The sequence below is a fragment of the Amborella trichopoda genome, chromosome 13 (assembly GCF_054954075.1).
Source record: "Amborella trichopoda isolate Santa Cruz 75 chromosome 13, AtrichopodaSantaCruz75HAP2 v2.0, whole genome shotgun sequence".
Lineage (NCBI taxonomy): Eukaryota > Viridiplantae > Streptophyta > Magnoliopsida > Amborellales > Amborellaceae > Amborella > Amborella trichopoda.
Genome location: NC_142348.1, coordinates 52,659,669 through 52,677,020, shown reverse-complemented (window position 1 = coordinate 52,677,020; position 17,352 = coordinate 52,659,669). Strand labels below are relative to the sequence as shown.

Genomic DNA, 17,352 nt, shown 5'->3' with positions numbered 1-17,352 from the left:
TCTTTAGATAGAAAAAGGCCTTCTAACGATGAACCATGCCGTCCTCCGTCTTAGAAAGAGGATGAACCATGTTTTCCTCTTAAGTCGGGAACCGATAAACCAAGTTCGCCACTGACCGGAAAAACTCAACCAAGAAACAGTATCATGGGATATGGGCAAGAAATTTTACCAAATAGCTGCTCTTTCAGATCTTCCAGTTCGCCACTGACCGGAAAAACTCAACCAAGAAACAGTATCATGGGATATGGGCAAGAAATTTTACCAAATAGCTGCTCTTTCAGATCTTCCTGCATGGTGTCCTTGTTGCACACAAAAAAACAAAATGAGAGGGCATGCAACAACCATAAAATCAAGAGGAATTATCTCTAATATGCCCATATTTTCGAGAAATTAGAAAAAAAAATCTCAACTTTTCAAAACCTCACCCATATCCTTTTGCCCCATTTTCATGAAATTTTACGGAAGTCGTTGTACTGTAAAACCAATTACGATATTTTTAATACCGTAATCAAGATTACGGTAATATGCTTACCGTATTTTTCTTATAATAACTTACGGTATTTTTAGTACCGTCATACGTCGAAAATATATTACAGTAGTACACATACCGTAATATTATATAATGTTATGTTTACAAGAAACTATGGTAGTACCGTAAACAATCCGAAATACTGTACGGTTCCCTTACACTTATTATCTCTCTCAAATTATATTAAAAAGATATGATATAGATTGCTTTTTCTCTCTTTCTCTAAAATAAGCTCTTCGGCTCTCTTATACATATTCGCTCTCTTATACATATTCTCTTTCTTACACTCACTCTCTCTCTCTCTGTTTAATGATTATTCATTAGAATGAAATTACCCTCTTTTTTTTTTATTTTTTTTTTGTAATTATTCGTTATAATGAAGAGAAATGTATATTTTAAATTTTGAAATTCTCTTTCCTACACTCGCTCTCTCTCTCTCTGTTTAATGATTATTCATTAGAATGAAATTACCCTCTTTTTTTTTGTAATTATTCGTTAGAATGAAGAGAAATGTATATTTTAAATTTTGAAATTCTCTTTCTTACACTCTCTCTCTTTTTAATGATTATTCATTAAAATGAAATTACCCTCTCTTGTTTTTGTTTTTTTTTTTTAATTATTCGTTAGAACTATGAGAATGTATATTTTAAATTTTGAATCAAACAAGTGGCTATAAGATGGTTTTTTTTAAAGTTGTTGCGTCGTATTAATGTACAAACGGTTGCATGAAACCGTTGGGCTTTAATTGAAAGGCAGAAAAGATGGCCAGAAAATATGACCACCCCTTAACACTGGGTGCGGGATAGATATGTGCACAGCACACTATCGATTGTTTGAACGCGTTCCATTCACTCTGTCTTAAAATCTCTCTCTGCTTCTTTGAAGGACTCTCTGCTTCATTTTCTTTCAAAGGAGGAGGAGGAGGAGAAATAAGGGATAATACGTATAGAGAAGAAGACAACACGAACATCAAAACCTGGTGGCTACGTCTCCTCATCCTCTGAAATTCTTCTTATATTTGCTTTCTTCCCGCTTCTTTCCTCTTATTTGAGTGGTAAGCACCGCGTTGGGCAAAACCAACTCCTTAAATCTCAGCCACTATGCCATTCTGTGAGGTTTAGGGGCTAAAATTATACCACTCGTGAGGATTTTGTTCCAAAATTACATAAAATCATAGAACCCTAACTTCTCAGCAGTTGCTACGGAAAATTCGCGGACATATGCTTCCAACTGAGCTAACGAAAATATAGTCACTATTGTACCGTAATATCAGCTTAGCAGTTATTTATCTATTACCATTTATGTTTCTTTTTTGTTATAATTTGAGAATTGATACACACTTTTGGACCTTAATTTGAAGAACAGTTTGTTTCTAATTTCCAAGTTATGGATGGGATTTTTTTTTCGAGATGTGAAAAAGGTTAACTTTTATAATAGATATGTAGTATTAGTACCTAGCACTGATGGTTCCTTTTGGAGTTTATTTGTATTTTCGATCAATAGGGTTGACCTGCTCTATTCAAGATTGGCTAAGCACTTGCATGAATTTTTTTTTATCCCCGTGGCACTAGTAGCTTTCATTATTTCGTTACAAAATTATACCCTCATCATATACTGATGAGGACACTTTTATTTTTCCTCTTTAATTTCTAAAAAAGATACCTTCCTCTCTCACCTTCTCTTTTGTCTCTTCATCTTTCCTACTCATAGTACCCTTTGTTCTATGCATCTATAAATTTTGATTTCCAATTTTTTCCTTTTCTAATGAGTACTTAAACTCTCTTATTAGTTTTGGAACAATTTTTTTTTTTTTTTTTTAAGATCATCCATATCTCACAGGTTTACTTACAATGAATATGATTGGTTAATTGTATATCCTTATGTTTTTGGTTTCCCTTATTGGACAACATGATTTCGTTTTATCTTTTCATTAACTAGAATGTGGTCTATATTTCTGGCTAGTAAATATGAGATGAATAATTGTCTCTTTCTTTTCTTCAGGAAAAAAATATGTCTTATCCTATTAGTTGATTTTCCATGTAATTCTTATTATTATTATGTATGCAATTCTGATAAAACAATGGATATCCTTCCTACTGTAGTATGAAGGCTCACTAAAGGAGGCATGACGACGTTTGCTCGACCCACATGGGCACCTGCGAAAGGTGGCCGTGAGCAAGGTGGTACTCGCATTTTTGGACCTTCTCAGAAGTACTCATCAAGGGACATTGCTTCCCACACAACCCTGAAGCCCAGGTAGACATTATCTTTCTCTTTTATGCTTCCTTTGACATCTGACTACTATCAGTATTTTATGTTGTTTTGATATTGTTGCAGGTGTGTTTCTGAAATTTTAATGTTTGAAATTTCTATTTTAAAAATTCTAATATTTGTAGTGATAAAACAAGTATGTATCCCCCTCCTTCAAGTTGAGATCTTGTCACATATTTGTTGTTTATCTACATTGCTTGCCTCAGGGGAGCTATTGCATCTGTGTTGCATTTGATTGAAAGCTTTTGAATTTTCTTGATAATTTATCTCAAGCACCACGTGATATCTGGGGTTGAGTGTTATAGGAATTGAGCCATGTTGCTTTTGTGAATGATAAAATGCTAATTGTTTTAGTTTATATAACTCTTTTAAACCAGAGGAGCTAGAGATACTTCACCTTTAAGTATACTAATTGCATAAAACCATCTGAAATGCCTCTCCAAGTTGCTTCATTGATGCTTGGTTATAATCCACTGTTTAGAAAGGAAATGTTCCTTCTATAGAAAACATCGAGTTCCATCATCTGTAATCAATTATACATCTTTGCTCCCTACAAGCATTTGAGTTTCTCTTTGATGAATGACTGGCAACATTAAGTTTCTCTGGGCACCCAGTAGGCATATCTTCAAAAGACGAGTAATGAAATTCAGCTAAAATAAAAGAAAAAAAATACAATGTGGAGAACATGGATGCTACTAAAAGAGGTCAAGCAGAAGTAAATGCGATCCTTCCGCCACAATTCCCCTGCCTCCCCCTTCTCTCTCCAACCCCCTGTTTTTCTTCCCTTTCACCCTCTGATCTCAAAAAAAAAAAAAAAAAAGGAAAAAAAAAACATGTGAAAGAAAAAAGTGATGGAAAGTTGAAAATTTCTCATCTTCCTCTTTTTCACTTTCTTGCAGTCTACTATTCACTCTCATCCCTCACCCTTCTTCTCTTGTCTACACCCTTATTTCTTCACCTCATTCTCGACCTTATTCCTCTATACAATCATCTCACTTTCCTTCCCCTTTAGTCAGCCTCTCAATCACTGGTATGTCATCTCAGTTTACCTTAAATCTTTTTTGAGAAAATCTAGTATCTACATTCTCTCTACTGTTTCTCACTTCTTACCCCTCTCTCTCTCTTCTCAGACTTCTAGCTTTATCTATTCCCTTTTCTGCTTCTTTCTATCTCTCTCTTCGACCTCTCCTCCTTTTCCTACCTCTTCTTTCTCCTTTTCTCGTTGTTCTCCTTCTCTAACTCTTGATCATGAGAATATCATGGGGAGATCTCAGCTCCCTGTCACCATCCCTTTAGTTCTACTCTACATTCATGGTGGTCACATTGGCCCATAGCCTTGGGTTTTCACAACTATCATTTGCTTACAGTGCAACGGTCCTTAGCATTACTAGTAATACTTTAGCAGGATTATTGTGCAACGGCCCTTAAGCAGAAAGCCATTAGCAGGGGTAGGCCAACTTTTCATCTTCCCAACTTCCCTCGCAATATCACCTCTATGGTGGTGTGCCTCATCATTGGGAAGGTTGGTGGGGAAACCTGCATACTGATAAGGAGTAATAACACTTTGCTCCAGTTTTCATATAGAGGACACTTCCAACTCTGCCTGGGCCGCTGCTAACTTCACCAACCATCAGTATCCTGAAGTTTGACCTTCTCAACTCCTGGTTGCTCCCTATTTACTCGAAGCCGTCAATAGTTTCTATTTGTCTTTTATGGTTTTTATTCTTTCTTCTTGTATTTTCCTTTTCTCTTCTTTTGATTGGTTGTAAGAACACCTGACTTGTGGGATGCCTTTTTTTGATAGAATTAGCTTTTGTAATTCATTATGCTATGTGTATTACTAGTCAACATATTCCTCAAAAAAAAAAAGATGACTAGGGGACTCCTTGTTAGGACATACCTACAAACATCATGTTCCTCTCTCTCTTCTTCCCTGATATCATTTATTTGTTTTATTTTTTGCGGCTACAGTCCTTATGCATTCTTTTTCATCCCCTTCACAAATCAGTCATGTATCGTGATGGTTCCAGATTCATCCTCTCTTCTTTTTTTTCTTTTTTTTTTACAAAAGTACCAATACCTTGATTCTGATTCCTTTATACTATTTTAGCATATGGCTAGGCAAGTTTATTGCTTTTAAAGGGTACAAATGAGGAAACAAAACTTGAATTTTATTTTATTTTCCAGAAATGAGACCCCAAATCGACTTAAGGAGTGGGGGATTGTAGTTTTGAATCAATCCTGGAGATCAAACTCTTAGTTGACAAACCATCTTTCTTCTCTCCCATCCTCGGGCACCTTCTTTCCTCTGGCTTGCCCAACACCTCCATGCCTTTGTCTTGACCTAATGTCTCTTTTTTTTTGCTGCTATTTTTTGGATTTGATATGCGGGCATTTTTTGTGAGGGGCCTGTTAGTCCCCATTTTGTTCTTTTTGTATAAAGATCCCGAACTGTGGGTAGCCTTTCCAAATAGCATTTACACTTATGCACTTCTTAAATCTAGTCAAATATTGCCTTAAAAAAACCAAAAGAAGAAGAAGAAAAAAAAAGACAAGAAAGAAAAGCTCTTAGTTGGCAAAGGTAATAATTTTGACCTCCTTGCCTCCTTACTCCTACAGATTTATTTATTTTTCCAAGTACTTCCCAAGGCCATCTATGTGATGGCTAATGTTCAATAAGTCGGAGACACCTAGGAGGTGAGGGGGCTGGGCCGCCTAGGCGGGCACCCAGACCCAAAAAAGCCGATGCTTTTTTTTTTTTAAATTTGGGTCCCCCACACCTCATCCAATTTTATTATATATAAAATTGTCTGTTTTATTGACCCTTTAATGTATTGGCTTCTTATTAAGCCAAAAATTAAATCTAGATAAAACATTCACATCAAAATTGCAATGATATAACACAAAATCGAAAAAGATTATCACACGTGCAATTATTTAAAAAACATTAAGCAAATATTAAACTAACTAATAAAATAATTATGCTTTATGAATCAGACATCGAGAAAACACATTATACATACAATTATTTAATAAGAAATTAAGAATTAAGCAATTATTAAACTAACTAATAAAATAATAATCCAAATAGACAATAACATCAAATATATATCACAAAAAAATACGAATAGCAAAAAATAAAATCATTAGACAATAGACATTAAGGGAAAAAAATACATAACGTAACAAAAACTATTGAAATATACCAGCCTTCTTGAAATGGACTCGATTTCGGACCAAACCGAAATGTTTGGGATCCCAAATCTCCTCTTTTACAACCCCTATAAGCTTAAAAAAGATTGGGGTTGAATATCCTTTAATATCGTGACTACTCGAGGATTTCGAAAAAAATTTCAATCTCTCTAAAATTCTTGAAATCTAGTTTCTTACAACTTGTTTCTCACTCTAAAGTTAACTAAAATTGTTTCTGGGGGCAAGAATGCCCCCCCAAACCCTTACCCCCCTTTTAAGGGGGTAAAATGACTTTTTTTTGCCCCCTTCCGAAATTTTTTTTCTGCCATACTCCTGCAAGCTGCCTAGGCGGGTGCCTTTTACCACCTTTTCGGCCACCTAATCGGCCACCCGACCGCCTAGGTGGGCGCCTAGTTCTGGCGCCTAACAGTGACCGACTTAAGAACACCTATGCATTTTCTCCAGAAAGCCGCCTAGGTAGTCAGGCGGCCGACTTTTTGAACATTGGTGATGGCAAAGTAATTTGCATGTTCCTGTCTGTCTCATGGGTGGTTGGCTGCCACTCTGATCCCATTGGGTGTGCTGCTCCTTGTCGCCCTGCCTTTGGTCATTAGGACACAGACTTCATTCCGGCAGAATGTGGCATGATGGTATCATATTCTGAAGTATTATACGAAAAGCTATTATATGAATAACTAGATTATATGACTACACTATGGTGCCTAAAAGGTTGAAGCTATCATATGAATCTGCTGTGTCTAATGGTGGCTTCTCTGGATATGTACATGTTTGTTTTTTTTTTGGGAAGGTTATATTTACATGTATTGAAACTTAGATAGATTCTCTATCATTGTTAATGATTGGTCTTTGATTGCAAAAAAGATGGACAGGATATGCAGGAGGAACTGCAAAAGAGAAATCTTAGGGAGGAGCTGGAAGAGCGTGAGAGGAGGCATTTTTCTTCAAAGGATAAGGCCTATGCTGGTAGTAACACTTTTTGAGCAGCATCCTCACAATATTTCGCCTTACGACTTCTTCTTTTTGAGTATGAAATATATATGGCTCTGGTAGTTCTGTCATACTTTGATAAATAAATCCTATTGTGTAAAAATAATCCTATTCAGCTATGGCATCTAGAGCTCATGTCTGATATTTATATGCCCTTTTGTGAGTTTTTGTTCTGTTTGGAGCTTAAATATATATGGGCTTAATTGCAGAAGATAGAGATCGCAGAAAAGGAGGAAGTGGAGGCCACCTACTATTGGAAGGTGAGATTTTTTTTTTTCGTTTTTCTTCTAAGTATTTGTTGTGGGTAGTTGGCAGTGGGCTTAGGACTCCTGACAATATTCTGGAGATTCACCACTCTAACCAAGAGCCTGCTTGCAATTACTTATTGATGGTTCATTGTCAAGATAACTGCAATCTTACACCTTTTGTTTGTCAAAATTTCATATACAGGGAGAAGAGATGCTGAGGATAGGCTTGTTCCACGCAATGTAGATGCTGATGATTCTGATGTAGATGTCAAAAGTGAAGATGAAGAGTACTCTTCTTCCACTTAATATTATATGCGTATATTTGTGTTACAGTGCTGTTAATTTGGTTGATCTGCATTGACTTTTAACATATGGGATCATTTGGTAGAAAGGAAAAATCGGTCGTATTGATTGTGTACTAATTTGGTGACCATTCCGAGAAGTATTTTTATCTAGTAGGGTTTTCAACAAGCTGGTCTAAGAAGGTGATGACCTTAAACTTTCCCTTAACCCATCCTATACCCGGGTAAAGGGGTAGGGTTATGTTAGGTAGGCATCAAACGTAAAATTTTGCCAAAACCCATCATGAATCAAGGGTTTTCAACAAGCCAAGCAAGCTAGGTCTCGAGCTGGTTTGGCTTGGCTCTGGTCATGCTTGAACATGTAGTCCTCTCAACGAGGCAAGCCATGTGAGTCAACTAGCTCAGTCATTAGACAAGCCAACCTCAGCTTGGCCTCTGCTTGAGCTTGTTCAATCAATATTGCAAATACTAAATTGCTTAGGATGTATGTGTCGATGTCATCATCATGCAATAATATAGAGAGTGCCTTGATCTAAATAGTTGGAAAATGGCCTAACCGCCCCCCCCCCCCCCCCCCCCCCCCTCTCTCTCAAAAGTCACTCCTAACCCTCAAGGCCGTGGAAAACCTTAGTACATACAATATGGTCCAAAGAAAAAACCCAATCCCTCTCTCCTGTGAGCCTCTCTCCCTCTTTCTTCACCATTCATCGTGAGCCCCTTCCTCTCCTGTTCTTACTCATCATAATCCCCATTCACTGTGAGCCTCACTCTCTTCATCCTGATCCCCTCCCCTTTCCCTTTTCATTCTCACTTTTTGCATTGTGAAACTCCCTTAAACTATTGTTGCTCTCTCCCTCTCTCTCTCCCCAAAACCCTCTCTATTTCCTCTTATCTCCCCTCTCCGCCTAAATCACTCCTAAACGGCTGGACTAGTGATTTTTCTCATAAATACAGGTCCGTTATTTCTACAAAGAAAACTAGTTATTTTGACTCATAAATCTCTTAAGAAAAGAATTACCCAAAAAACCTACAAAAAGCCATTCAGAAATCCCTAACTCAATTTGGAGAACCATGAAAACTGTAGAACCAGAAAACTTAAGATACGAAGTCGGAAACCATAAAAAATTGACATGAAGAATTGCATATTGGAGTTTTAAATTGGAAAACCAGTTTATTTGAAGAATCAACAAAGATCATAGAAAAAATTTGCAGATTTAGAGATTCACAGCAAAAACCTAGTTTGCCTTGTGGATTGTAGCTGGAAAAGCTATTCCAAGAGATTTTTTTTTTTTTTGAGTGTTAAGCTATTCGAAGAGATGTTGAATATTTTAAATAATTTCAGTATTGTTTTATTGGTTTTCTCTGTAGAAAACCTTACTTTACTGGTTTTTGGATCTTGGAGGTAATGAAGTGCGTTTTGGGCAGCTTTACGGTGAAATTCTGTCAAAATACAATCGAGTGGGTTCTTGGGAACGTTCGAGGTGATTTTCTATCAAAATTGGAGAAAATGGGGGAGTTGCAGTGAGGTGGGTTTTGAGGAACTTAGCCTGAACTTCCATCACAATTTCGTATTCTTTTCAGCGGAATGGCGGAAATGCAATGAAGCTGCTTTTTGGGGAGTATAGAGTTAGGCTTAAAAAATCGGTACCTAGTGATTGGACATTGGAGTATATAGTTAGACATCATGACAGGAACTCTTGTACTCACACTCGCATTTGGTCTATAAACCATGTAGTCTTGAACCTAATGTACACACGCTTTGAGATTCATAAACGGTTGGGTTTCCTATCCAAACCCTGCTAGTATAGCCACAAGCAAAAAAGTAATAAAGCTTCACTTCATAAGTATTATTAGCTGTTCTTACTAACTCCTCTGTCATAATATATTTAGGTGACTTGTAATGTTAGTAATGCACTTATAAGAAAAAAGAAAAAAGAACGAATGGGGGATTTTAAGGGGGAATGGGGTCGAGACGCATCCCATCCCAGCACCTGTTTGGTCCCGACCGAATCAGCATCCGAAATGGCGACCCTGATTTGAAAATTGCCATGTTTTAAAAAACACACACACACTGATATATATATATATATATATATTAATGCATGTCTTATAGAATAATATGGATGGTGTAGGAGCTTTTTTTTGGCATATCTTGTAGAGTAATATGACTGGTTAGGGACCGATCTAACTCTTGGGACAATTTTGGTCTGGGGACAATTGTGGATTATTGTCTAACTTTAGATAATTACTCTGTTTACTTACAAAAAGCAGAACGTATTTAGATATTTCTTTATTTTCCTTGTATTTGACATCCCAAGATTCATCATGTTTTCATTACTTCTCAGCAGTACCATATACATGCATGTGTGCATGCTTGAGTATTTTGTCTTGCAAGTTTTTATTGTTATGCTGAAGTATCCAATTTTATGACATCTTTAGTGATGATGAGGATGATGATGAGGACGATACAGAGGCTTTGTTGGCAGAACTTGAACGAATAAAGAAAGAAAGAGCTGAAGAGAAATTACGGAAGGTATGTTTGTGATGCAGCCCAGAATACTGCTCGAGTATCTAGATAAGAGAAACAAACTTAAAGTTTACAAGAGGAACTGTAGAAGGACAAAATAGCTATTGAGTCTATCCTCGTATGTCTTTTATTTTTTTCTTGAGTCATTTTATTTACTTTGGGGCATAAGTAGTAATTTTTAGAGTCTTTTATGTCGTTTTATTCACTTAAATTATTTTATAATAAATGGCCATGATCAGGGTAGATGGATGGCCAGCATTAGGTCTTGTTTGGGGTTTATCTTGTATAAAGGACGTACTCAAGCATAATGATGGACCATGTTATAGACTTTATTCAAAACGCTAGAGTAACAAGTACTCCTTTATCTCTAGTTTTTGCATCTTTCCCTAATTTTGGATCTTCCTTATCTTCTTCTTTGTTAAACCCTACCTCCAAACTACTAAGTCTGCGCCAGGTTGGTATCAAAGCCCGACGATCAGTAGGGACGGTATTGTAGCATGGTATTGTAAGCTCGATTTTTGTGCCCTAGATCAACAGACAACAATCATGCAGAGGAAAAGGAGGAAAAGCGACAACATTAGAAGCATTTGATGGTAGTTTGAGATCTAAGGAGATTGGTTGAAACTCTAGCTCTGCATGTAGCACGGATGGAAGCCCCGTCTCAAGAGGATGAGATCGAGGCAGATGAGTCGGTGACCAAGTTGGTGTCATACGGGTTAGATTCATGGTGTGATCCTAGTTAAGAGTTTGGTGCATAATGTCATCGACCTAAACTCGAAATTGATAATCATTTGAGTAGCTATTATGGAACTCTATCTGAGGACAACCATGGAGAAACTTTGTTCTCACCAAAAGGTTCTCAAGATCAGCATGTTGTGGACTGGGACTTAGCACCAGTCTTTGGCAATTATCTAGATAAAGATTTAGGTATTGAGAAAGAAGTGGGTGATCATAGCTTTAATTGTGATCCAATCTATAAAGAGGATCGAGAAGAAGATCCTACAATTGGAGATGATTTTGTGGATACGCTTATTTTCAATAGAGAACAGGGTGGATGTCAAGGAGTTGTTCCCAAAATATTGGAGTTAACGGGTTTCTTAGTCCTCGTAGAAAGTAGCGAGTAGAATGGTGTTGATGAAGGTAAAGATGACGATGTTCTTCTTGGAGTTTAACCTAAATATGGAGTATCATGTGAGGTGCAACCTGGTGATATTTGCCTATGAGAGTTTTGCTGATGAGTCCAATATAGAAGGTGGCCATCAAATGGTTGCTTATGTGATTCTTGACGTTGGAGTTCAACTTCAACCATTATTTTGTCTTGAGTGGAGAACCTCTATGTCTAATCAGTATGTGTGAATTCAAGAAAATGGCAGGGTTAATGCATCATTAATCTTCAGCCGTTTCAAAATTCATGGAAGAGTATTCCCCGATGTGTTCAGGACCATGTATGTTGTGCTTATGTACTCTCAAGTATTGCAATTCCCAGTGGGCCTAAACGGTGGTTAATCCAATGTCTATGAGTGTAGTAAAATGACATGCCTTGAGCTCAAGTCTCGTCAAGGTAAAATCATTCAAAGTTTTGAAGAAGATCAATGACAACGCTTATCAGTTAAAGCTACCAAGCCATATTTGCACCTCCGATGTTTTTAATGTCAAGTATCTCATTCCATGTTGTGGTTATACCTCTGTCAATAAGCCGCAGAATTCGATTGATAATCCAAGAAAATGGAGAGAGTGATGAAGATGTTGTGCATAGAATTAGAGCTGGGTGGGCGAAGTGGAGATGTGCAACTGGAATTTTCTGTAATCTCCGCATACCAATGAAGCTGAAAGGTAAGTTTTATAGGACAGCTGTGAGACCAGCTTTGCTTTATGGGACAAATGTTGGGTAGACAAAAAACAATGTACTTATAAAATGAGTATAGCGGAGATGAGGATGTTGAGATAAATGTGTGGCAAGACAAGAAGGGATAGAATCCGAAGTGAATTCATTCGGGAAAGTTTAGGTGTGGCACCAATAGGCGATAAGATGTGAGAGTTAGATAGATTGACTATGTGTGGTGTCAACCCAATACGACACATGTTAGGAGGTGCGAATTAGGTCAAGTGGAAGGATTGAACAGGGAAAGGTATAGGCCCAAAAGGACATGGTGGGAAGTAGTCCAAAAAGATATGGAGACTTATGGCCTCATTGAGGGTATAACTTTAAATAGAACATAATGGAGGACCAAGATTCATGTATCTGACCCCAATTAATTGGGAAAATGCTATGATAATGATGATGAATCTTTTACAATAAATGGCCATGATTAGAGTGGATAGATGGCTAGGATGAAGATTTTCTTATGTAAAGCATATGCTCAAGCGTAATGATGGATCATGTTATAGATTTTATTCAAAACCCTAGAGCAACAAGTGCTCCTTCTTTATCTCTATTTTTTGCATCGTTCTCTAATTTTGGATCATAGTTACCGGAATCTCTCCACTGACCTCGCGCTTCCGGTTCCAAAGCCCAATTCCGCGTTTTCGTTAAGGAATCTCCACGAAAACCATGTTTTGGAACCAAGGAAACTCAATTCCGTAATTTCGGAATCTCGATTCGACACATCATTAGAAACCATTTTTCGGAATTAGAGAAACTTGATTTTTTAATTTCGGAAGGTCGATACAACACATCTTTAGAAACCATTTATCAGAACCAAGGAAACTCGATTTCTTCATTGCGGAATCTCGATTCAACGCATCTTTAGAAATGTGAACGCATTAATTGTGGGTAGACATTCCTAAATATATTGATTATGGATTCCAGCGATGATTAAATCTTGATTCGACGACAATTGGAGTAGAAATCTTCCTTCCAATGCTTCTAGTGGTTGCAAGGTTTCATTATTTTACTTTTGCCACCCTGGATGACTTTGACTTTAAATTTAAAATATAATTGGTAATTACAACACATACAATTAAAAGTAATACCATGGCATAGACATAATCCTATTTTGTCTTTATAATAATAAAGTCAAAATCACAAATTTAGAAACACTTGTCTTTTGTATATAATGATTGTAAGTTTAATAGTCACAAGTTCAATAGTCAACACAATCACTTTAAAACTTAGGAAACCTTCTAATAAGAGACATCCAATATAGGTTCTAAAGTTGATGAGGCTCAAGATGTGCTTCTGGCTTCCTTCTCCATAAAAATGAAATCTCAATTCCTAGTAGGGGTTGTCAAACGCATTCTATAGTCCATATTATTATAAATATTGATATCATATTGGTATGGATATCTTATCCATATACTTCAGAAACTTCATTCCATATATGTTAGAATCACGATTTGAAACAACAGCATATCTATGTTCCACATATGTCAAAAACTGGATTCCATAGATGTCGAAAATTCGATCTCGCATATTAATGAATCTTGACTCTTGGCGTGTCGATTCCAAGCGGATGGGAATCTCAATTCTTAGGAGGACAGAATCTCAATTCCATATGTGGATGAAACTTGGGTCTATTTCGATCGAAGCACGATTCTCAAAAACTAGGAATCTTGTTCCTAGCGAGTCCTATTGTATGGATAACGATTCCTAAGACAATAATCTTCTAGCCGGCCGCGATTCTGGTTCCTAAAACGATTCAGGTTCCCAGGCGTTTTCAACAACTTTATTTTGGATCTTCCTTATCATTTTTCTTTGCTAAACCCTAGCTCCAAGCTAGTAGGTTTGCTCTAGTTTGGCTAATCTTTTGACCACTTTAGATCCATTTTTTGTTTGTGTATGGTAATATTTTTCAAATTTTCCTCGGCTTTCTTTTATAAATGCTTTTGGTTGCACCCAGTTACTGATGATATGTGTCCACGATGATTAAGGTGGTCTAATGCGTTCTTTATGTCGCATTGCAAGTTCAGAGATCTCTAGGTTATGCATATTTTATTGTCTACCTTTGCCATATTGTGAATAGTGTGATATATGTGATTGTCGTTGGGCTACCTTCGTTTGACTTATTTCCATGTTTAAGTTTTCATAGGGTATGATTTGTTCTAGCAACATGGGGCCTGCATAGTTCCATCATTTACATTTATAATATGTACATAAAAGATAAGACACATACGTCACTCTCTGCATACTGGATATGCATACATTTGCAAGTGCTGTTGTGTTGTTGTGATTGTGTTTAACAATGCAGCACAGGTAGTGTTGTGCCTGCATATACGATTCTTGCATATGATCCCACACTTGTGGCTTCCCCTTACTTTATATATACACAATCGCTGCTGTGTTGTTGTGATTGTGGTTGACAATGCATCACAGGTAGAGTTGTGTTGCATATACGATTCTTGCATAGGATCCCACACCTGTGGCTTCCCCTTACTTTCTAGATACACAATCAGGAGCATGTGCGTGAGTATAAATTTTAGTGTGTTGCTCCTGTAACACAATGGTGTGAATGTTATCTATGGCTCTGTTTTTGAGTAAAGTTCACTGTATTTCAAAACCCAAAAGGAACATACAAAACTTATGGAGCCCCTGCAGGGACTCACAGTATAAGCCCACTCGATGTACCAAAAATTACAAGGCATATGGTAAGAGGCAGGGAGGGGGAAAGTTAACTAGAGGCCCCCCCGCCTTGGCCAACTTATCGGCGTCAAAATTGTCTTCTCTATACACATGTTACCAGGTAACTGAGAGGTCTCTGGTGATGAACAAAATTTCTTCGAAGATGTCGTCAAGGCACCACGGCCAGGCTATGAGGTCAGGGCCTAAGGAGGAATCATACTTGCGAAGGCCCTCCAAGAGGGCAGAGGCCTCTGCAAGAGTCGAGTCAGCTATTCCAATAGCCCTAGAGAAGCTCATCAAGATGCGCCCAGTTCCATCATGCAGTAGCCCCCCTATGCCTAAGGGTCCCGGATTGCCAAGAGAGCAACCGTCAAAGTTAAGTTTAAGAGTCCCCCTTTCCGGAGGTCTCCACAGGGAGGACCTCGTAACTCTAGGAGGGTCGAAACACAAAAGGTTTGACCAGTTATTGTGGAAATCAGTGAAGGACAAGGTCTTAAACAGGTCACGGTTTGTGGCCCAGACAGCAACGAGGTTCCTAACTTTCTCAGCCAAATGCTCGACCATGGCCCTCTCCTTCCTAAAAATCCTGTGATTTCTTTCAATCCAAAGAACCCAAGCCGTGGCAGCAATCGTAGCTTTCCACAACAGTCTCCCTGGCCTTGGGCCAAGGTGCTGTGTGGTAGGCTTGGAATAAATGGGCGATAGAACTCGGGGTAACCCAAGTCCAATTGAACCAGGACAGAATGTTACTCCAAAGTGCCCGAGAAAAGCCACAATGTAGAAAGAGGTGTTCATTAGACTCTTACTTTCTCCATACACATAGCACATCTATTGGGGGTTTGGACTCCTTTTCTCTGCAGTTGGTCAACTGTTAACACTCTCCCATGAATTGCAATTCAGCAGAATACCTGGATCCTAGGAGGTATGAAGGGGTTCCATGCTCTTGATGCACGAAAGAAGGAAGAGACTGAGAATACACCTATGGGAGAGGTGGCCCAGATAATCCTGTCAACTCAGATAATCCTGTCAACTCCAGAGTGCATGAGGTATACATATTGAATAGTATCAGCCATGGAACTGAATTCCTCGAGCTCAACGGCCTCCAAGATCTCAAACTTCCGACAACACTAAAATTGTCAGCTACCGAGGAACCAGCATCACAGGCTAAACGGAAAAGGTTGGGGAGTGTTACCTACCCATACATTGGTCCAAAATTTGACTCTATTCCCTTCCCTTGATCGGAACCGAATATTTTGGATGAACAGTTCACGGCTTCGAAGCACAGACCTCCAGAAGCCGGAGATGTTGCTGTTGTTCTTGCACTCAGGGATCCAATGGTCAACCCGCGAGCAGTATTTAAACTTGACAATCTCCCTCCATAAGTCTTCTGGTTGGGTGGCATACGTCCACCACCATTTGGCTAGAAGGGCCATGTTATGTTCTCTAAGACTTGCCTCAACGAAGCCCTTTGGTGTTCCATTAATGAGAATTGAGAAGGTACGATTGGAATTGCGTCCTTGGATCCAACTTCTCCATTTAGAGCCAAACGCCATTCTCCTCAAAGTCTCGTCTAGAAGTGACCAATCAACATGTTCATGGGATTTTTCCCAATCAAGTTTGACAGCCAAGCCGGGGATCTTAGAAGATTAGTGAGAATGGATGCATTCATGCGCTACAAGTGCCCCATCTAGGATCTGGCGTCCCTTGACAAAGGCCCCTTGGGATGGGGAGATGATCGAAGAGAGAGCAACCCTCAATCTCGAAGCAAGAACTATAGACAAAAGTTTGTAGGAACTGTTGATCAAACTAATAGATCTAAAATCCTTCAATATGTTGGCCCCTTCAATTTTAGGTGCAAGTGCAATAAACGTGGCATTCATGGCTTTGCCAGTCACTCCGCGAGCGTGGAATTCCGCAAAGAATTCGAGAACGTCGAGGCGAATAACTTCCGAGAACTGTTTGAAGAAAGCTATGGGAAAACAATTGGAAATATCACTTCTCTGGGAACTATGCAGGCCTACTCACATCTTTTTTTTGGTTGTCCTTTTTATTATAGAAAAATGGTTTGATATACCCAACTTTTTGGCTCACCTGAGGTTCCCCACCCCTTAATTTTACTTTGGATGTGTAAAGCCCCCCACCTGTTGGGATGGAGTGTTTGGATCTGTAAAGCCCCCCACCTGTGGGATGGGGTGGGGAATGCGAGTCCTTTGACCTACTGTAATAATAGTTAACCTTTCTCAGGGAAAAAGACAAAAATGGAAATTTTGTAATAATAGTTAACCTTTCTCAGGGAAAAAGATAAAAATGGAAATATCACAGAATGTTGCTGCCAACAGAATTTGAAATCAAAACAGAATTAAAAGTAGCACAATACGAAAAGTTTTTAAGTCGGGATGAATAATGGCTTTCTCTTGTTTGAAAAATAAAAACCCAAATATGGGTTCTTGTAACAAGGCTAATGAGAAAACAATATGACATACAATATTGCTTACTTGTTTACCATTCCCTACCATATGGTGGGCACAAGTATTTAAGATATTTAAAGACCTTGTCCGAATGTCAAATGTTTTTCAACCAGGTACACTTCATCTAACTAGTCAATGATACAACGAAGTCTATCAGTAAAAGACAATGTTGTTACCAATATTAATTGTCTTAAGCAATGCTCGAATGCCCCATGTAAGCGATGTATACTAACCAGTAACAAATGCCCT

General features: G+C 38.2%; 1 protein-coding gene across 9 annotated transcripts; it reads left to right on the top strand.

Moving 5' to 3' along the window:
- Nucleotides 1-1,262: 1,262 nt before the first annotated feature.
- On the top strand, nucleotides 1,263-16,894 carry LOC18445810 (uncharacterized). 9 transcript variants are annotated; one of them, XM_088857047.1, is made up of 7 exons: nucleotides 1,263-1,583; nucleotides 2,632-2,785; nucleotides 6,875-7,037; nucleotides 7,210-7,260; nucleotides 7,451-7,535; nucleotides 9,990-10,083; nucleotides 15,536-16,894. In XM_088857047.1, exons 3-7 carry the CDS (start codon nucleotides 6,875-6,877, stop codon nucleotides 15,692-15,694), a joined length of 552 nt encoding a protein of 183 aa, XP_088713173.1. In that variant the 5' UTR covers nucleotides 1,263-1,583; nucleotides 2,632-2,785; the 3' UTR covers nucleotides 15,695-16,894. The 9 variants fall into 9 exon arrangements, with proteins under 9 accessions (XP_088713173.1, XP_088713178.1, XP_088713175.1 ...); XM_088857052.1 differs by having other exon boundaries at nucleotides 1,335-1,583; nucleotides 6,875-6,976; nucleotides 15,539-16,894; XM_088857049.1 differs by having other exon boundaries at nucleotides 1,335-1,583; nucleotides 6,875-6,976.
- Nucleotides 16,895-17,352: the final 458 nt, after the last annotated feature.